The sequence below is a fragment of the Entelurus aequoreus genome, linkage group LG11 (genome assembly GCF_033978785.1).
Source record: "Entelurus aequoreus isolate RoL-2023_Sb linkage group LG11, RoL_Eaeq_v1.1, whole genome shotgun sequence".
NCBI lineage: Eukaryota > Metazoa > Chordata > Actinopteri > Syngnathiformes > Syngnathidae > Entelurus > Entelurus aequoreus.
In genome coordinates, this window is record NC_084741.1 from 58847623 (window position 1) to 58864366 (window position 16744).

General features: G+C 41.0%; 1 protein-coding gene across 1 annotated transcript; it reads right to left on the minus strand.

Annotated features, from left to right (window-relative positions):
• Positions 1-2064: 2064 nt before the first annotated feature.
• On the minus strand, positions 2065-12710 carry tstd3 (thiosulfate sulfurtransferase like domain containing 3). Its single transcript, XM_062063619.1, has 4 exons — positions 12463-12710; positions 12154-12321; positions 6507-6666; positions 2065-2732 (listed from the first exon to the last, which is right to left on the minus strand). The coding sequence occupies exons 1-4, from the start codon at positions 12593-12595 to the stop codon at positions 2675-2677; spliced, it is 519 nt and encodes a 172-aa protein (XP_061919603.1). The 5' UTR covers positions 12596-12710; the 3' UTR covers positions 2065-2674.
• Between the last annotated feature and the right edge of the window lie 4034 nt (positions 12711-16744).

The following is a 16744-nucleotide window of genomic DNA, read 5'->3' on the forward strand; positions in this document are numbered from 1 at the left end:
AAGTGAGTCTCCAAGTCTATGTATCCCTTGACATCAGATCAAACATTGGCGAAACGAAGTTCACATTGGAGGTGGTAGAAAGTGAAACTAGAGAACTGTGAACAGCACACATAAGCAATTTCAAGGACAAAACAGGTAATCAGACAAGCGATTCTGTTGCAGCAGCATCTTCTGAATGCAGGGGGGGGGAACCCGGTTTCCATATGAGTTGTGAAATTGTGTTAGATGTAAATATAAACGGAATACAATGATTTGCAAATCCTTTTCAACCCATATTCAATTGAATATGATACAAAGACAACATATTTGATGTTTAAACTGATAAACCTTTTTTTTTTTTGCAAATAATCATTAACTTTAGAATTTGATGCCAACAACACGTGACAAAGAAGTTGGGAAAGGTGGCAATAAATACTGATAAAGTTGAGGAATGCTCATCAAACACTTATTTGGAACATCCCACAGGTGAACAGGCAAATTGGGAACAGGTGGGTGCCATGATTGGGTATAAAAGTAGATTCCATGAAATGCTCAGTCATTCACAAACAAGGATGGGGCGAGGGTCACCACTTTGTCAACAAATGTGTGAGCAAATTGTTGAACAGTTTAAGAAAAACCTTTCTCAACCAGCTATTGCAAGGAATTTAGGGATTTCACCATCTACGGTCCGTAATATCATCAAAGGGTTCAGAGAATCTGGAGAAATCACTGCACGTAAGCAGCTAAACCCGTGACCTTCGATCCCTCAGGCTGTACTGCATCAACAAGCGACATCAGTGTGTAAAGGATATCACCACATGGGCTCAGGAACACTTCAGAAACCCACTGTCAGTAACTACAGTTGGTCGCTACATCTGTAAGTGCAAGTTAAAACTCTCCTATGCAAGGCGAAAACCGTTTATCAACAACACCCAGAAACGCCGTCGGCTTCGCTGAGCCTGAGCTCATCTAAGATGGACTGATACAAAGTGGAAAAGTGTTCTGTGGTCTGACGAGTTCACATTTCAAATTTTTTTTGGAAACTGTGGACGTTGTGTCCTCCGGACCAAAGAGGGAAAAAAACATCCGGAGTGTTATAGGCGCAAAGTTGAAAAGGCGCCATTAATACTGAAAGGTACATACAGGTTTTGGAGCAACATATGTTGCCATCCAAGCAACGTTACCATGGATGCCCCTGCTTATTTCAGCAAGACAATGCCAAGCCACGTGTTACATCAACGTGGCTTCATAGTAAAAGAGTGCGGGTACTAGACTGGCCTGCCTGTAGTCCAGACCTGTCTCCCATTGAAAATGTGTGGCGCATTATGAAGCCTAAAATACCACAACGGAGACCCCCGGACTGTTGAACAACTTAAGCTGTACATCAAGCAAGAATGGGAAAGAATTCCACCTGAGAAGCTTAAAAAATGTGTCTCAGTTCAAAAACGTTTACTGAGTGTTGTTAAAAGGAAAGGCCATGTAACACAGTGGTGAACATGCCCTTTCCCAACTACTTTGGCACGTGTTGCAGCCATGAAATTCTAAGTTCATTATTATTTGCAAAAAAAATAAAGTTTATGAGTTTGAACATCAAATATCTTGTCTTTGTAGTGCATTCAATTGAATATGGGTTGAAAAGGATTTGCAAATCATCGTATTCCGTTTATATTTACATCTAACACAATTTCCCATCTCATATGGAAACGGGGTTTGTATTTTTTTTAAAGCCTGTTAACGGTGGTAGTATTTACCGATACAAGGTTAAGTCAAAAGGTCAGTGTCCAATGACATTTGACAAAAATTGACTTATCTTTTAAGACGTATTGACTTTCCAGTTGAGATGTAATGTGTTACAGTACATTGAACAATATTACATTTATTACAGCTATCCAATCTTGATATTCCATTGAAGGTTAGTGGCATAGCCTAATGTAAATACTGTACCATCAGAGATAAAGAAATCCAATCCATGAGTTTTATTATCTCAGATGCAGTGTTTCATTTGAACAAATTTAAGTTTGTCTAACAAACATACTTAAAAACTGCAGACAGGACAGAGGGACTGAATAAGAAAAACAACATTAGTAATTTAAAACTGTAATTTATTCACAATAGGATGGAATACATAGGGACAGACTGACGTTTTACATACAACATGCAATATTTATTCACATTCTTTAGTATTATACTTTATTTTAACAGAATCATACACCATTATTTATAAACCTTGAATTAAAGTCCAGGCATAATAGAAAACATTTTGGCATCCTCTGATGATCACAAATACATATTTTCTACAACCTATTGAGAACCAGCATTCACTAGAGTGGACTTTTGTGTTTTGCATAACAGGGCAATATTTTTTAAAAATCAAAATGTGAAACTTTGACAAAAGAAATGGACCAAAAGAAATGGACCAAAACAAATGTCCGCTGTCATAAAAAGCAGTTTGTTCTTTTACAGGTAGTGTTATATGTAGGCAAAACAAAAAGGAACAATTACGTGTTGCATTAGTATTAGTAATTAGTGTGTGTGTGTTGAGCCCTTAAATGTCATTTGGCATTTGATTCAAACATTTCAAATTTACTGAGTGATAAGTTCAAAGACAAATCAAACCATTCATTGCAGATAACAGAGATACTTATCATTTCCTAGAAAGAAAAAAAAAAAAAAAGCTTGAATCTTAAATAAACCTTCAGTTATGATGTTCTTTTTTAGCCCAGTCTTGCCATCCACCTGGGTAATGCTGGACACTGAAATAGGGGATAGAGTGAAATAGTGAACTGGCAGAAATAGTTTGGTTTAAAAATTATACTACATTTCATTTTTTTTAGTATTTGTTTTGAACTTTTAGACACTGCGTTGGAATTGCCATAAAACACTACTGCCGTTTGGCGGCTAAAGTGGATAGTGCACCCCCCTAATTTGTCACATTTCATGTGTCAGGTAAACCGCGACAAATGGGGCCATATGAATTCCATTCCTATGTATAAGAACGGGGGTCTGTGACCAAAGGGCCACAAAACTCTTGAGAACTAGCGTCCTCTACGGTGCACATTTGTGTGTGCATAACAGGGCTAAAAGTAGGGGCATGAGTACTCTCACAAAAAAGCAGTCATATCTGTTTTTAAAAGTGACAAGTCAAAACAGAAGTGAGATTTTTTGCAATGCATGTGGAAATGTAAATTCAAATGTCTTCTTTTTAAATGAGACAATACAACATTCAATTAAATTGGTTAATTCTCTGTTTTGGGATTATTTTAAAAAAGCAAAAAAAGGTACCGTATTTTTCAAATTATAAATCACAGTTTTTTTCATAGTTTGGCCGGGGGTGCGATTTATACTCTGGAGCGATTTATGTGTGAAATTATTAACAGATTACCGTAAAATATCAAATAATATTATTTATCTCATTCACGTAAGAGACTAGGCGTATATGTGGAGTTGGCAGAGTTGTTTAGAAGCAACACCGAGGAAGAAGATTTCATCGGATTTAGCGATCAGGAGTGACAAATTGTTTGGTAAACGTTGGGGGTGTGGGGAAAAAATCGATTCAAATGCGAATCGTGATTCTCACGTTTTTCGATTCAGAATCGATTCTTTTTTTCTTAATCTATTTTTTTTTAGGTCTCTGATTTTTGCAGATGATGTGGTCCTGATGGCTTCATCTGGCCAGGATCTTCAGCTCTCGCTGGATCGGTTCGCAGCTGAGTGTGAAGCGACTGGGATGAGAATCGGCACCTCCAAGTCCGAATCCATGGTTCTCGCCCGGAAAAGGGTGGAGTGCCATCTCCGGGTTGCGGAAGAGACCCTGCCCCAAGTGGAGGAGTTCAAGTACCTCGGAGTCTTGTTCACGAGTGAGGGAAGAGTGGATCGTGAGATCGACAGGCGGATCGGTGCGGCGTCTTCAGTAATGCGGACGCTGTATCGATCCGTTGTGGTGAAGAAGGAGCAGAGCCGGAAGGCAAAGCTCTCAATTTACCGGTCCATCTACGTTCCTATCCTCACCTATGGTCATGAGCTTTGGGTTATGACCGAAAGGACAAGATCACGGGTACAAGCGGCCGAAATGAGTTTCCTCCGCCGGGTGGCGGGGCTCTCCCTTAGAGATAGGGTGAGAAGCTCTGCCATCCGGGGGGAGCTCAAAGTAAAGCCGCTGCTCCTCCACATCGAGAGGAGCCAGATGAGGTGGTTCGGGCATCTGGTCAGGATGCCACCCGAACGCCTCCCTAGGGAGGTGTTTAGGGCACGTCCGACCGGTAGGAGGCCACGGGGAAGACCCAGGACACGTTGGGAAGACTATGTCTCCCGGCTGGCCTGGGAACGCCTCGGGATCCCCCGGGAGGAGCTGGACGAAGTGGCTGGGGAGAGGGAAGTCTTGGCTTCCCTGCTTAAGCTGCTGCCCCCGCGACCCGACCTTGGATAAGCGGAAGAAGATGGATGGATGGATTTTTTTTTTTTTTTAAATTAATCAATCCAACAAAACAATACACAGCAATACCATAACAATGCAATCCAATTCCAAAACCAACCCAGCAACACTCAGAACTGCAGTAAACAGAGCAATTGAGAGGAGACACAAACACGACACAGAACAAACCAAAAGTAGTGAAACAAAAATGAATACTATCAACAACAGTATCAATATTAGTTACAATTTCAACATAGCAGTGATTAAAAATCCCTCATTGACATTATCATTAGACATTTATAAAAATAAATAAAAATGAACAATAGTGTCACAGTGGCTTACACTTGCATCGCATCTCATAAGCTTGACAACACACTGTGTCCAATATTTTCACAAAGATAAAATAAGTCATATTTTTGGTTCATTTAATAGTTCAAACAAATTTGCATTATTGCAATCAGTTGATAAAACATTGCCCTTTACAATTATAAAAGCTTTTTACAAAAATCTACTACTCTGCTTGCATGTCAGCAGACTGGGGTAGGTCCTGCTGAAATCCTATGTATTGAATGAATAGAGAATCGTTTTGAATCGGGAAAATTTCGTTTTTTAATCAAGAATCGCGTTGAATCGAAAAAAAAAATCGATTTTGAATCGAATCGTGACCCCAAGAATCGATATTGAATCAAATCGTGGGACACCCAAAGATTCACAGCCCTAGTAAACGTATAGCATGTTCTATTTGTTATAGTTATTTGAATGACTCTTACCATATGTTACGTTAACATACCAGGCACGTTCTCAGTTCGTTATTTATGCGTCATATAACGTACACTTATTCAGCCTGTTGTTCACTATTCTTTATTTATTTTAAATTTCCTTTCAAATGTCTATTCTTGGTGTTGGATTTTATCAAATAAATTTCCCCCAAAAATGCGACTTATACTCTAGTGCAGGGGTCGGCAACCCGCGGCTCCGGAGCCGCATGCGGCTCCTTGACCACTCTGATGCGGCTCAGCTACATACATGCCGACCCCCCCGATTTTCCCAGGAGATTTTTGGATCTCAGTGTCCCTCATAGATTACTCCCAGGGAAAAAATAATCCTATTTACACTCTAATTACTAAATAAAGGGCGTGCCCTAATTGCACTGCAGTAATTGTCCTCTATAGCATTTACATACAGCGTGCCAGTCCAGCCACACGTTGCATGTTGTTATTACTTGCACACACAGGAGACAGCAAAGCATACTTAGTCATCAGCCACACAGCTTACACTGACGGTAGCCGTATCAAACAACTTTCACATTGTTACGTTACAAATATGCGCCACACTGTGAACCCACACCAAAAAAGAATGAAAAACACATTTCTGGAGAACATCCCACCATAACACAACATAAACACAACACAACCATTACCCAGAATCCCATGCAGCCCTAACTCTTCCGGTCTACATTATACACCCCCGCTACCACCAAATCCCCCCACACATCAACCCCCCCCCCCTCTCCGTGCGTTGGTTGAGCGGAAGAGTTAGGGCTGCATGGGATTCTGGGTATTGGTACCGTCAGTGTAAGATGTGTGGCTGCTGACCTAGTACGCCTTGCTGTCACTTACGTGAGCAAGCTGAAATTGCATTCTACGTGTGGTCGAACAGGTACACTGTTAGGGCAGACTGTAGAGGGCGCCAAATGCAGTGTCATCACGCTCTGATATTCGGGAGTCTCCCGGGAAAAATGAGAGGGTTGGCAAGTATGACGCTATCAAGCGCCATTCATTCAAAACTCGCGGGCTGCACTAACATCAAATTTCCACATTAAAGTGCGTGCCGGTGCGTGTGTCGGAGACCCCTAGTTAACATAGCACAAAGCGTTTAAGCTTTGTATGCGGTGTTTTTCATTTTAAATTTAAAAAAATTTTTTGTGGCTCCCATTACTTTCTTTAATTTGTGAAACTTGCCAAAATGGCTCTTTGAGTGGTAAAGGTTGCCGACCCCTGCTCTAGTGCGACTTATGTTTTTTTTTTCCTTCTTTATTATGCATTTTCGGCCGGTGCGATTTATACTCCGGAGCGATTTATAATCCGAAAAATACGGTAATTGTAAAAAGTCTTACTCTTTGTATCCCAGCGAGGTGGCTGTGTCTAGTGCAGTCTTGCTCCGGATGCCTTTCAGGCAAGTGAACACTACGTTGTCTGCTTGTCCAGGCATCTCACCGCCATACTGCTCCCTGAACTCTTCGGGAACAAGCTGCAGGGCTGCGTTCACTTGGCCCACTGCAAAAACAAGTACTTACAAACAAGCTAAACAGGCAAAACAGGTGACGTTTTGTGATAAATAAGTTAATAAAATAATTTTGGTCTAAATATACCAGACTTGCTTTAGTACAGGGGTGTCAAAGTCAAGGCCTGCGGGAATGAATTATCTATGGCCCCCGGGATTATATTTGATTAGTGTTAGAACAGGCCCGCAGGCCACAGCCACCTGCTGCTGTTGTTTTGCATGCACCAATACTCCATCAGTGTTGGCGCTAGGAATTTTCAAAATGGGATCCCAGGCACCCCATCAAGTCATAAAAATGAGGTCCCACAGGAAATTTTTGGGGGTCCCACTTTTTTGTAACCGTTATGAAAACAAATGATGAATGTATGTATTATCCTGTTACAGCTCACATTATACATTGTGTTTTGGAAAAAGGTTGTCATAAACGTTACTTAATTCACTAAAAAAATAATAAAAAAGAAAACAAATTTTTATGCATACACTACCGTTCAAAAGTTTGGGGTCACAATGAAATGTCCTTATTTTTGAAGGAAAAGCACTGTACTTTTCAATGAAGATAACTTTAAACTAGTCTTAACTTTAAAGGCCTACTGAAACCCACTACTACCGACCACGCAGTCTGATAGTTTATATATCAATGATGAAATCTTAACATTATAACACATGCCAATACGGCCGGGTTAACTTATAAAGTGACATTTTAAATTTGCCGCTAAACTTCCGGTTCGAAACGCCTCTGAGGATGACGTATGCGTGTGACGTAGCCCGGCGAACACGGGTATGCCTTCCACATTGAAGCCGATACGAAAAAGCTCTATTTTCATTTCATAATTCCACAGTATTCTGGACATCTGTGTTCGTGAATCTGTTTCAATCATGTTCATTGCATTATGGAGAAGGAAGCCAAGCAAGCAAAGAAGAAAGTTGTCGGTGCGAAATGGACGTATTTTTCGAACGTAGTCAGCCACAACAGTACACAGCCGGCGCTTCTTTGTTTACATTCCCGAAAGATGCAGTCAAGATGGAAGAACTCGGATAACAGAGACTCTAACCAGGAGGACTTTTGATTTGGATACACAGACGCCTGTAGAGAACTGGGACAACACAGACTCTTACCAGGATTACTTTGATTTGGATGACAAAGACGCAGACGTGCTACTGTGAGTATGCAGCTTTGGCTTTTTTTTGCGTATGTACGTAACTTTTTTAAAATATATAAGCTTTATGAACCTTGGGTTAGGTGAACGGTCTTTTGGGCTGAGTGATTGTGTGTGTTGATCATGTGTTTGAATTGTATTGGCGTGTTCTATGGAGCTAGGAGCTAGCAGAGGAGCTAGGAGCTAGCATAACACGTACCGTACCGTAAGTGCGCGTCACGTACGTAACTTTTTAAAAATATATAAGCTTTATGAACCTTGGGTTAGGTGAACGGTCTTTTGGGCTGAGTGATTGTGTGTGTTGATCAGGTGTTTGAATTGTATTGGCGTGTTCTATGGAGCTAGGAGCTAGCAGAGGAGCTAGGAGCTAGCATAACAAACACGCAGGTGTTATTATGCAGGATTAATTTGTGGCATATTAAATATAAGCCTGGTTGTGTTGTGGCTAATAGAGTATATATATGTCTTGTGTTTATTTACTGTTGTAGTCATTCCCAGCTGAATATCAGGTACCGTGAGTATGCAGCCTTGGCTGCTAAACATTCGATAACTTGACCGTATGTGCGCGTCACGTACGTAACTTTTTAAAAATATATAAGCTTTATGAACCTTGGGTTAGGTAAACGGTCTTTTGGGCTGAGTGATTGTGTGTGTTGATCAGGTGTTTGAATTGTATTGGCGTGTTCTATGGAGCTAGGAGCTAGCAGAGGAGCTAGGAGCTAGCATAACAAACACGCAGGTGTTTTTATGCAGGATTAATTTGTGGCATATTAAATATAAGCCTGGTTGTGTTGTGGCTAATAGAGTATATATATGTCTTGTGTTTATTTACTGTTGTAGTCATTCCCAGCTGAATATCAGGTCACCCCCGGCTCTCACAGCATCTTCCCTATCTGAATAGCTTCAACTCCCCACTAGTCCTTCACTTGCACTTTACTCATCCACAAATCTTTCATCCTCGCTCAAATTAATGGGGAAATTGTCGCTTTCTCGGTCCGAATCTCTCTCACTTCATGCGGCCATCATTGTAAACAATAGGGAACTTTGCGTATATGTTCAACTGACTACGTCACGCTACTTCCGGTAGGTGCAAGCCTTTTTTTTATCAGATACCAAAAGTTGCAATCTTTATCGTCGTTGTTCTATACTAAATCCTTTCAGCAAAAATATGGCAATATCGCGAAATGATCAAGTATGACACATAGAATAGATCTGCTATCCCCGTTTAAATAAAAAAAATTCATTTCAGTAGGCCTTTAAAGAAATACACTCTATACATTGCTAATGTGGTAAATGACTATTCTAGCTGCAAATGTCTGGTTTTTGGTGCAATATCTACATAGGTGTATAGAGCCCCATTTCCAGCAACTATCACTCCAGTGTTCTAATGGTACAATGTGTTTGCTCATTGGCTCAGAAGGCTAATTGATGATTAGAAAACCCTAGTGCAATCATGTTCACACATCTGAAAACAGTTTAGCTCGTTACAGAAGCTACAAAACTGACCTTCCTTTGAGCAGATTGAGTTTCTGGAGCATCACATTTGTGGGGTCAATTAAACGCTCAAAATGGCCAGAAAAAGAGAACTTTCATCTGAAACTCGACAGTCTATTCTTGTTCATAGAAAAGAAGGCTATTCCACAAAATTGTTTGGGTGACCCCAAACTTTTGAACGGTAGTGTATGTAAATGTATTCAGTTATAAACATTCATACCCTTTCTTCTTTCCTTCATGCATCTAAACTTTACCGCTCCCGGTAGTTTTTTCTATATTTTTATTGTAATATTTTCAGAATGTGTTTGTTCTATTTTTGGCCAAAGACAAAGAAAACAATCTGAAGATTTTAATAGTCCGAACTGCGTGTGCACAGATTTTCCTCCATGCGGCCCCTGAGCTAAAATGAGTTTGACACCCCTGCTTTAGTATATACAATACAGTACCGCGCACCAGCCAGAAGAGTACGACACAGTATGTGTTATGCGCATAACTACACTGAGTAAGTATAACATCATTAGTTCACTTTTTGCACTTCTTTATGTCTCCTAATTTTAGGTGACAATGCGCCAAAGAAAATTATATTGCTCACACTTTTAGTCTCAACCACTCGACTGTCGTCGCCACCATCATTAAGGATAAAGATTGTATCCTTCCATGTTAAATGTTGAGCTCCTATGAAAGTGACAGTGTTAACTAAGCAGCGTAAGTGTATTATTGAGATGGAAAGGTTGTGATAGCGCTTTGGCGTGAAGACCAGGATTGTATTGCAGTGAGCCCTTATGTTTATTTAGCATAGAGTTAAAAGATTGAAACGTTAAAACGTAAAAAGGGCCAAAAAGGCGTTTATGGCCAGGAAGGTGTGGTTTATGCGGTTCAGGTGTTTAATTTAGGTAGGAGTTCAAATAGGGTTTGAGTGATGTAAACAATACACGATAGAAACAATAGAAATCTGGCCTACGATAGAGATTTTAATTCTATCATCATATCGTGATAATACATGATGACACATTCTGGCAGTGTCCCACAAAACAGAGAGTGACAAGTTCGAACAGGCTGCAACAAACGGCTAATGTTTGTCTATCCACAGTGCGGAAACGTTTCTACCGGTAATTACTAATCCTTGTCCACGTAGTGGCAAATGAACAGCGCTGTACGGTGCGACAAATTTACTCGCAAATGCGCCTAAAAATAGACCGTGCGACTTGAAAAAAACAACAAAAAAAACTGTTGCACATGTGCAAATAGGGATTTCAACCCTTTCATGAATCCATCCAAATTCGATCAAACATCCGAACTCGCATTGTAAATGATCGATGAGTCCATACAAAGCTAAGAGCCGGAGATGCAAGAAATACACGGCGCACTTACCCGTGTAAAAATTTGTCCGAGGAGGGGGACCTTAAACGCTGGTTTAGTGTGGCTGACACGGGGCTTAGGCTAAATAATTATTTGTTTAAGGGGTTATCCGGCTTAGTGTAGACATAGCCTTAGACTTAGACAAACGCTATTGATCCACAAGGGAAATTGTTCAACTAGGGCACTTTATTTCACATTTTGATCTTTTATGTTTTTGTTAGCTGAAAAATTGAGCATAGGTAAAAAAAATTTAAGAAGATCTGAGATTGTATTTGACTTTTATTAGTTTCAAGGCTTATTATTTTGGGGGGTTTTAGACGAAATAGATTGTATCGTATCATGAGCTGCAATGTTATCCACCTTGTAGTAGCAGTTTTCACTATTTACTTTGATGACAGAAGTGCTGATATCAACCAAACCTAACCCCCCTCCTCCACATCCCACCCCCCGGATTGTAAATAATTAGGGATGTCAGATAATGGCTTTTTGCCGATATCCGATATTGTCCAACTCTTTAATTACTGATACCAACATCAACCGATACCGATATATACAGTCGTGGAATTAACACATTATGCCTAATTTGGACAACCAGGTATGGTGAAGATAAGGTCCCTTTTTTAAAATTAATAAAATAAAATAAAATAAATAAATTTAAAACATTTTCTTGAATAAAAAAGATAGTAAAACAATATAAAAATAGTTAAAGAGAAGCTAGTAATTAATAAAAATGAGTAAAATTAACTGTTAAAGGTTAGTACTACTGGTGGACCAGCAGCACACACAATCATGTGTGCTTACGGACTGTATCCTTTGCAGACTGTATTGATATATATTGATATATAATGTAGGAACCAGAATATTAATAACAGAAAGAAACAACTCTTTTGTGTGAATGAGTGTAAATGGGGGAGGGAGGTTTTTTGGGTTGGTGCACTAATTGTAAGTGTATCTTGTGTTTTTTATGTTGATTTAATTTAAAAAATAAAAAATAAAATAAAAACGATACCAATAATTTAAAAAAAAACGATACTGATAGTTTCCGATATTACATTTTAAAGCATTTATCGGCTGATAATATCGGAAGGCCGATATTATTGGACATCTCTATAAATAATGTAAATAATTCAATGTATATACTCTGATGATTAACTTGTGTGATGACTGTATTATGCTGATATTATATATTTGTACCATGAATTGTTTTACGTGGACTTAAACAAGTTAAAAAACTTATTCGGGTGATACCATTTAGTGGTCAATTGTACGGAATATGTACTGTACTGTGCAAGCTACTAATAAAAGTTTCAATCAATCAAGACATTTTAAAACAAGCAGTTTTTCTTAAGTTTAAGTGCATCCTGAAATTTAACCCGAATGCCGAATACCTCTTAACTTTTTGTGAGTATTTTGTGTGCGCAGTTGTGGACAGTAACAAACATTTAAAGTTGGGGGGGAAACAACACCCACAGGGGACGTTAATGGATCCAGGGATGATGCCGAACTCTCGGAGCTCCCACGGTTCTCTGACGTCTATAACAACAGCCTTGCCAGCGGCCAGGAGCCGCCTCAGCTGGTCATAAGTCACATCTGTGCTGGCTGTCACGGAGGCCACGCTGCGGGTGCCGAGCCACAACTCTGCGGTTGAAAGAACGACCAAACAACTTACCACATATTGCAAATGTACACAATCCACAGTTTGTGTCACATACAAAGTGACAGCCACGCTAAAAGTAGGCGCATTGCTAATAATAACTCAAAGTAAACGAGAGAACTCACTGGTGCAACATGGCCGCCTGTAAACACTGGACAATGTTCGTCTGCTCGCGGTAGAGGCACTTAGAAGGACATTACTGTTCCATAACAGCCGGTAGGCAGCTCTGAAACCGCCCAGACACTTGCGGAGAGCCATATTTGATCAATAAACACCCAACTAACTTGATTGTAACACGACTTTTTGGTGATAGGTAATGGAGCACTAGTGAGCGTCACAGCCCCTTCTAATCATTTATAGCGCATGCGCGAAGTACGGGTCCTTCAAAGGACAAAATGCATGTTCTGTACAGCACAGCTGCTCACGAATACAACAGCCATGACTAGACTACACTTTTAATTTTTTTTTTTTTTTTTTTTTATGGCAAGACTTCCTTTTTTATTGTCATTCATATTTGAACTTTACAGTACAGGTAAGAACGAAATGTCGTTGCATTAGTTCGTTGTTTTGATTGATTGATTGAGACTTTTATTAGTAGATTGCACAGTACAGTACATATTCCGTACAATTGACCACTAAATGGTAACACCCCAATAAGTTTTTCAACTTGTTTAAGTCGGGGTCCACGTTAATCAATTCATGGTAAAAGTAATAGTAATTGTAGTGCAGGATTCAAGAGCAATAAGGTGCAGATACAAAAAAAATAGATTACTGTACAGATAAATATATTGCACTTTTGCATGTGCATTCACGTTCATGGATGTATGTTATATTGTCTTTATATTCCAGTGAGATTTTCATGCGTTCATGTTAATGATAAATTATAATATTGTGACCCATTGTGATACCTACTCAGTGGCCTAGTGGTTAGAGCAGTGGTTCTTAACCTTGTTGGAGCTATCGAACCCCACCAGTTTCATATGCTCTTTCACCGAAGCCTTCTTTAGTGAAAAATAAAATGTTGTTTTTTTTCAAATTCAAGACAAAGTTATATGTTTTTGGTAACACTTTAGTATGGGGAACATATTCTAAGTAACAAAGACTTAATTTAGAGTTTTTTGGTTAGGTTTGGTTTACCATGAATTGATTTACGTGGACCCCGACTTAAACGAGTTGAAAAACTTATTCGGGTGTTACCATTTAGTGGTCAATTGTACGGAATATGTACTGCACTGTGCAACCTACTAATAAAAGTTTCACTCAATCAATCAATCAGGGTTAGGGTTAGAGGGTTAGGGCCAGGGTTACAGGGTTAGGGTTATAATGAGGCCATGCAGAATAAGGCATTAATAAGTACTTAATTAAGAGCTAATATGTTACTAATTTGCATGTTAATAAGTAACTAATTAATAGTGAATATGTTCCCCATACTAAAGTGTTACCATGTTTTTATACTGGTGCACAAAATGAACCGGGCATGAACATCACCTTGTTCAAAGAACAAAACCAACACACTGCATAAACTCACAACAAATTACACACCTGCCAATCAGTCTGACTTCTGCTGTTGCTGTATCCGTAATACGCCGATAGGGAGAAGTTTTTATTTACACGATGAGTCGGGTGTGTCTTGACCTCCGCCGAACATCTGAGCTCGACTCACCGAACCCCTAGGGTTCGATCGAACCCAGGTTAAGAACCACTGGGTTAGAGTGTCCGTCCTGAGATCGGTAGGTTGTCAGTTAAAACCCCGGCCGAGTCATACCAAAGACTATAAAAATGGGACCCATTAATTCCCTGCTTGGCACCAAGCATCAAAGGTTGGAATTGGGGGTTAAATCACCAAAAATGATTCCCGGCGCGGCTACCGCTGCTGCTCACTCCTGCTGCTCACTGCTCCCCTCACCTCCCAGGGGGTGATCAAGGGTGATGGGTCAAATGCAGAGAATAATTTCGCCACACCTAGTGTGTGTGTGACAATCATTGGTACTTTAACTTTAACTTTATGTGCTTCCCTTTGTCGAAAGTATATGAGCCATAACCAGTATAGGAACACGGCAAAGACAAACATTAGTCTTGAATTTTAATTCAAATTTGTTTTCGTGTGTGCATAAAATACGCATATCCAATCATTGCTCATTCATTTTGAACCGTTAACTTTTTTTTTTTTTTTTTTACTACTGTCTGTATATTTCACCAAGCACATGCAAACCAACAGGTGGTGTCAAAGGACATTTCCAAGCGTTTCAAAGCTGTTTTCCCTGTCACTCACACCCCCCAGTTGGACATAATTTCACTTTTGACCAGATACTGATTTTTTGTTTCCTGATATTGAATTATGCCACCCGAACGCCTCCCTAGAGAGGCGTTTAGGGCACGTCCGACCGGTAGGGGGGCCACAGGACAGGTTGGGAAGACTATGTCTCCCGGCTGGCCTGGGAACCCCTCGGGATCCCCCGGTAGGAGCTGGACGAAGTGGCTGGGGAGAAGGAAGTCTGGGCTTCTCTGCTTAGGCTGCTGCCCCCGCGAACCGACCTCGGATAAGCGGAAGAAAATGGATGGATGGATGGATATTGAATATATTAATTTTTTTAAAGGGTCCTAAATTTGGGTAAATATACTCTTAAAAATAAAGTAATTCACACATCCAAAAGAAACATTTTAATGTTGACTCAACACATCCATCCATCCATCCAATTTTCTACCGCTTGTCCCTTTTGGGGTTGTGGGGGGTGCTGGAGCCTATCTCAGCTGCATTCGGGCGGAAGGCGGGGTACACCCTGGACAAGTCGCCACTTCATCACAGGGCCAACACAGATAGACAGACAACATTCACACTCACATTCACACAATAGGGCCAATTTAGTGTTGCCAATCAACCTATCCCCAGGTGCATGTTTTTGCGGTGGGAGGAAGCCGGAGTACCCGGAGGGAACCCACGCAGTCACAGGGAGAACATGCAAACTCCACACAGAAGCATCCCCAGCCCGGGATTGAACCCAGGATTACTCAGGACCGTCGTATTGTGAGGCACATGCAACACATCCATCCATCCATCCATTTTCTACCGCTTATTCCCTTCGGGGTCGCGGGGGGCGCTGGAGCCTATCTCAGCTACAATCAGGCGGAAGGCGGGGTACACCCTGGACAATTTGCCACCTCATCGCAGGGCCAACACAGTTAGACAGACAACATTCACACTCACATTCACACTAGGGCCAGTTTTAGTGTTGCCAATCAACCTATCCCCAGGTGCATGTCTTTGGAGGTGGGAGGAAGCCGGAGTAAATGATAAATGATATTTGGCTTATACTTGTATATCGCTTTTCTACCTTCAAGGTACTCAAAGCGCTTTGACAGTATTTCCACATTCACCCATTCACACACACATTCACACACTGATGGCGGGAGCTGCCATGCAAGGCGCTAACCAGCACCCATCAGGAGCAAGGGTGAAGTGTCTTGCCCAAGGACACAACGGACGTGACTAGGATGGTAGAAGGTGGGGAACCCGCGCAGTCACGGGGAGAACATGCAAACTCCACACAGAAAGATCCCGAGCCCGGGATTGAACCCAGGATTACTCAGGACCTTCGTATTGTGAGGCTTATGCAACACAATGTTCATTATTTGTCAGACAATAATTTTAAATAAGGCACATCATGTCACTTCCAGGGGCAGCACGGTGGAATGTGCCTCACAATACGAAGGTCCTGAGTAGTCCTGAGTTCAATCCCGGGCTCAGGATCTTTCTGTGTGGAGTTTGCAGGTTCTCCCCGTGACTGCGTGGGTTCCCTCCGGGTACTCCGGCTTCCTCCCACCTCCAAAGACATGCACTATGGGGATAGGTTGATTGGCAACACTAAATTGGCCTTAGTGTGTGAATGTTGTCTTTCTATTTGTGTTGGCCCTGTGATGAGGTGGTGACTTGTCCAGAGTGCACCCCGCCTTCCGCCCGAATGCGGTTGAGATAGGCTCCAGAACCCCCCGCGACCCCAAAAGGGACAAGCGGTAGAAAATGGATGGATGGATGTCACTTCCAAGATATGTGACCCAAAAGAAAAATGCATAAATTAAAAAATTTCTATCATTTATTAACGTTTACTGGCTGACCTATGTCTGGGGACCCATTTATTGCATCTCCTTTCTCCCTAATAGGATATGCAACCTGCTCATCCAATGTATGTTTTCGCCCACAGTACAGTCCATTAACACGTCTGCTTTCAAAGTTCAGGTAGGAGTTGGATCTTGCAGGACGCCAGGAAAGGTAAGAGATCCTGTTAACTGGCTAATAGGTCCCTTTTGTTAGCTTTCCGAATCGTTAACGACATTATTCAACCTCGTAAACACGAAGCGTTTTCGGATTATTCTGGTGTGTTTCCAAATTTCCCCGTTGGACGTGAACGC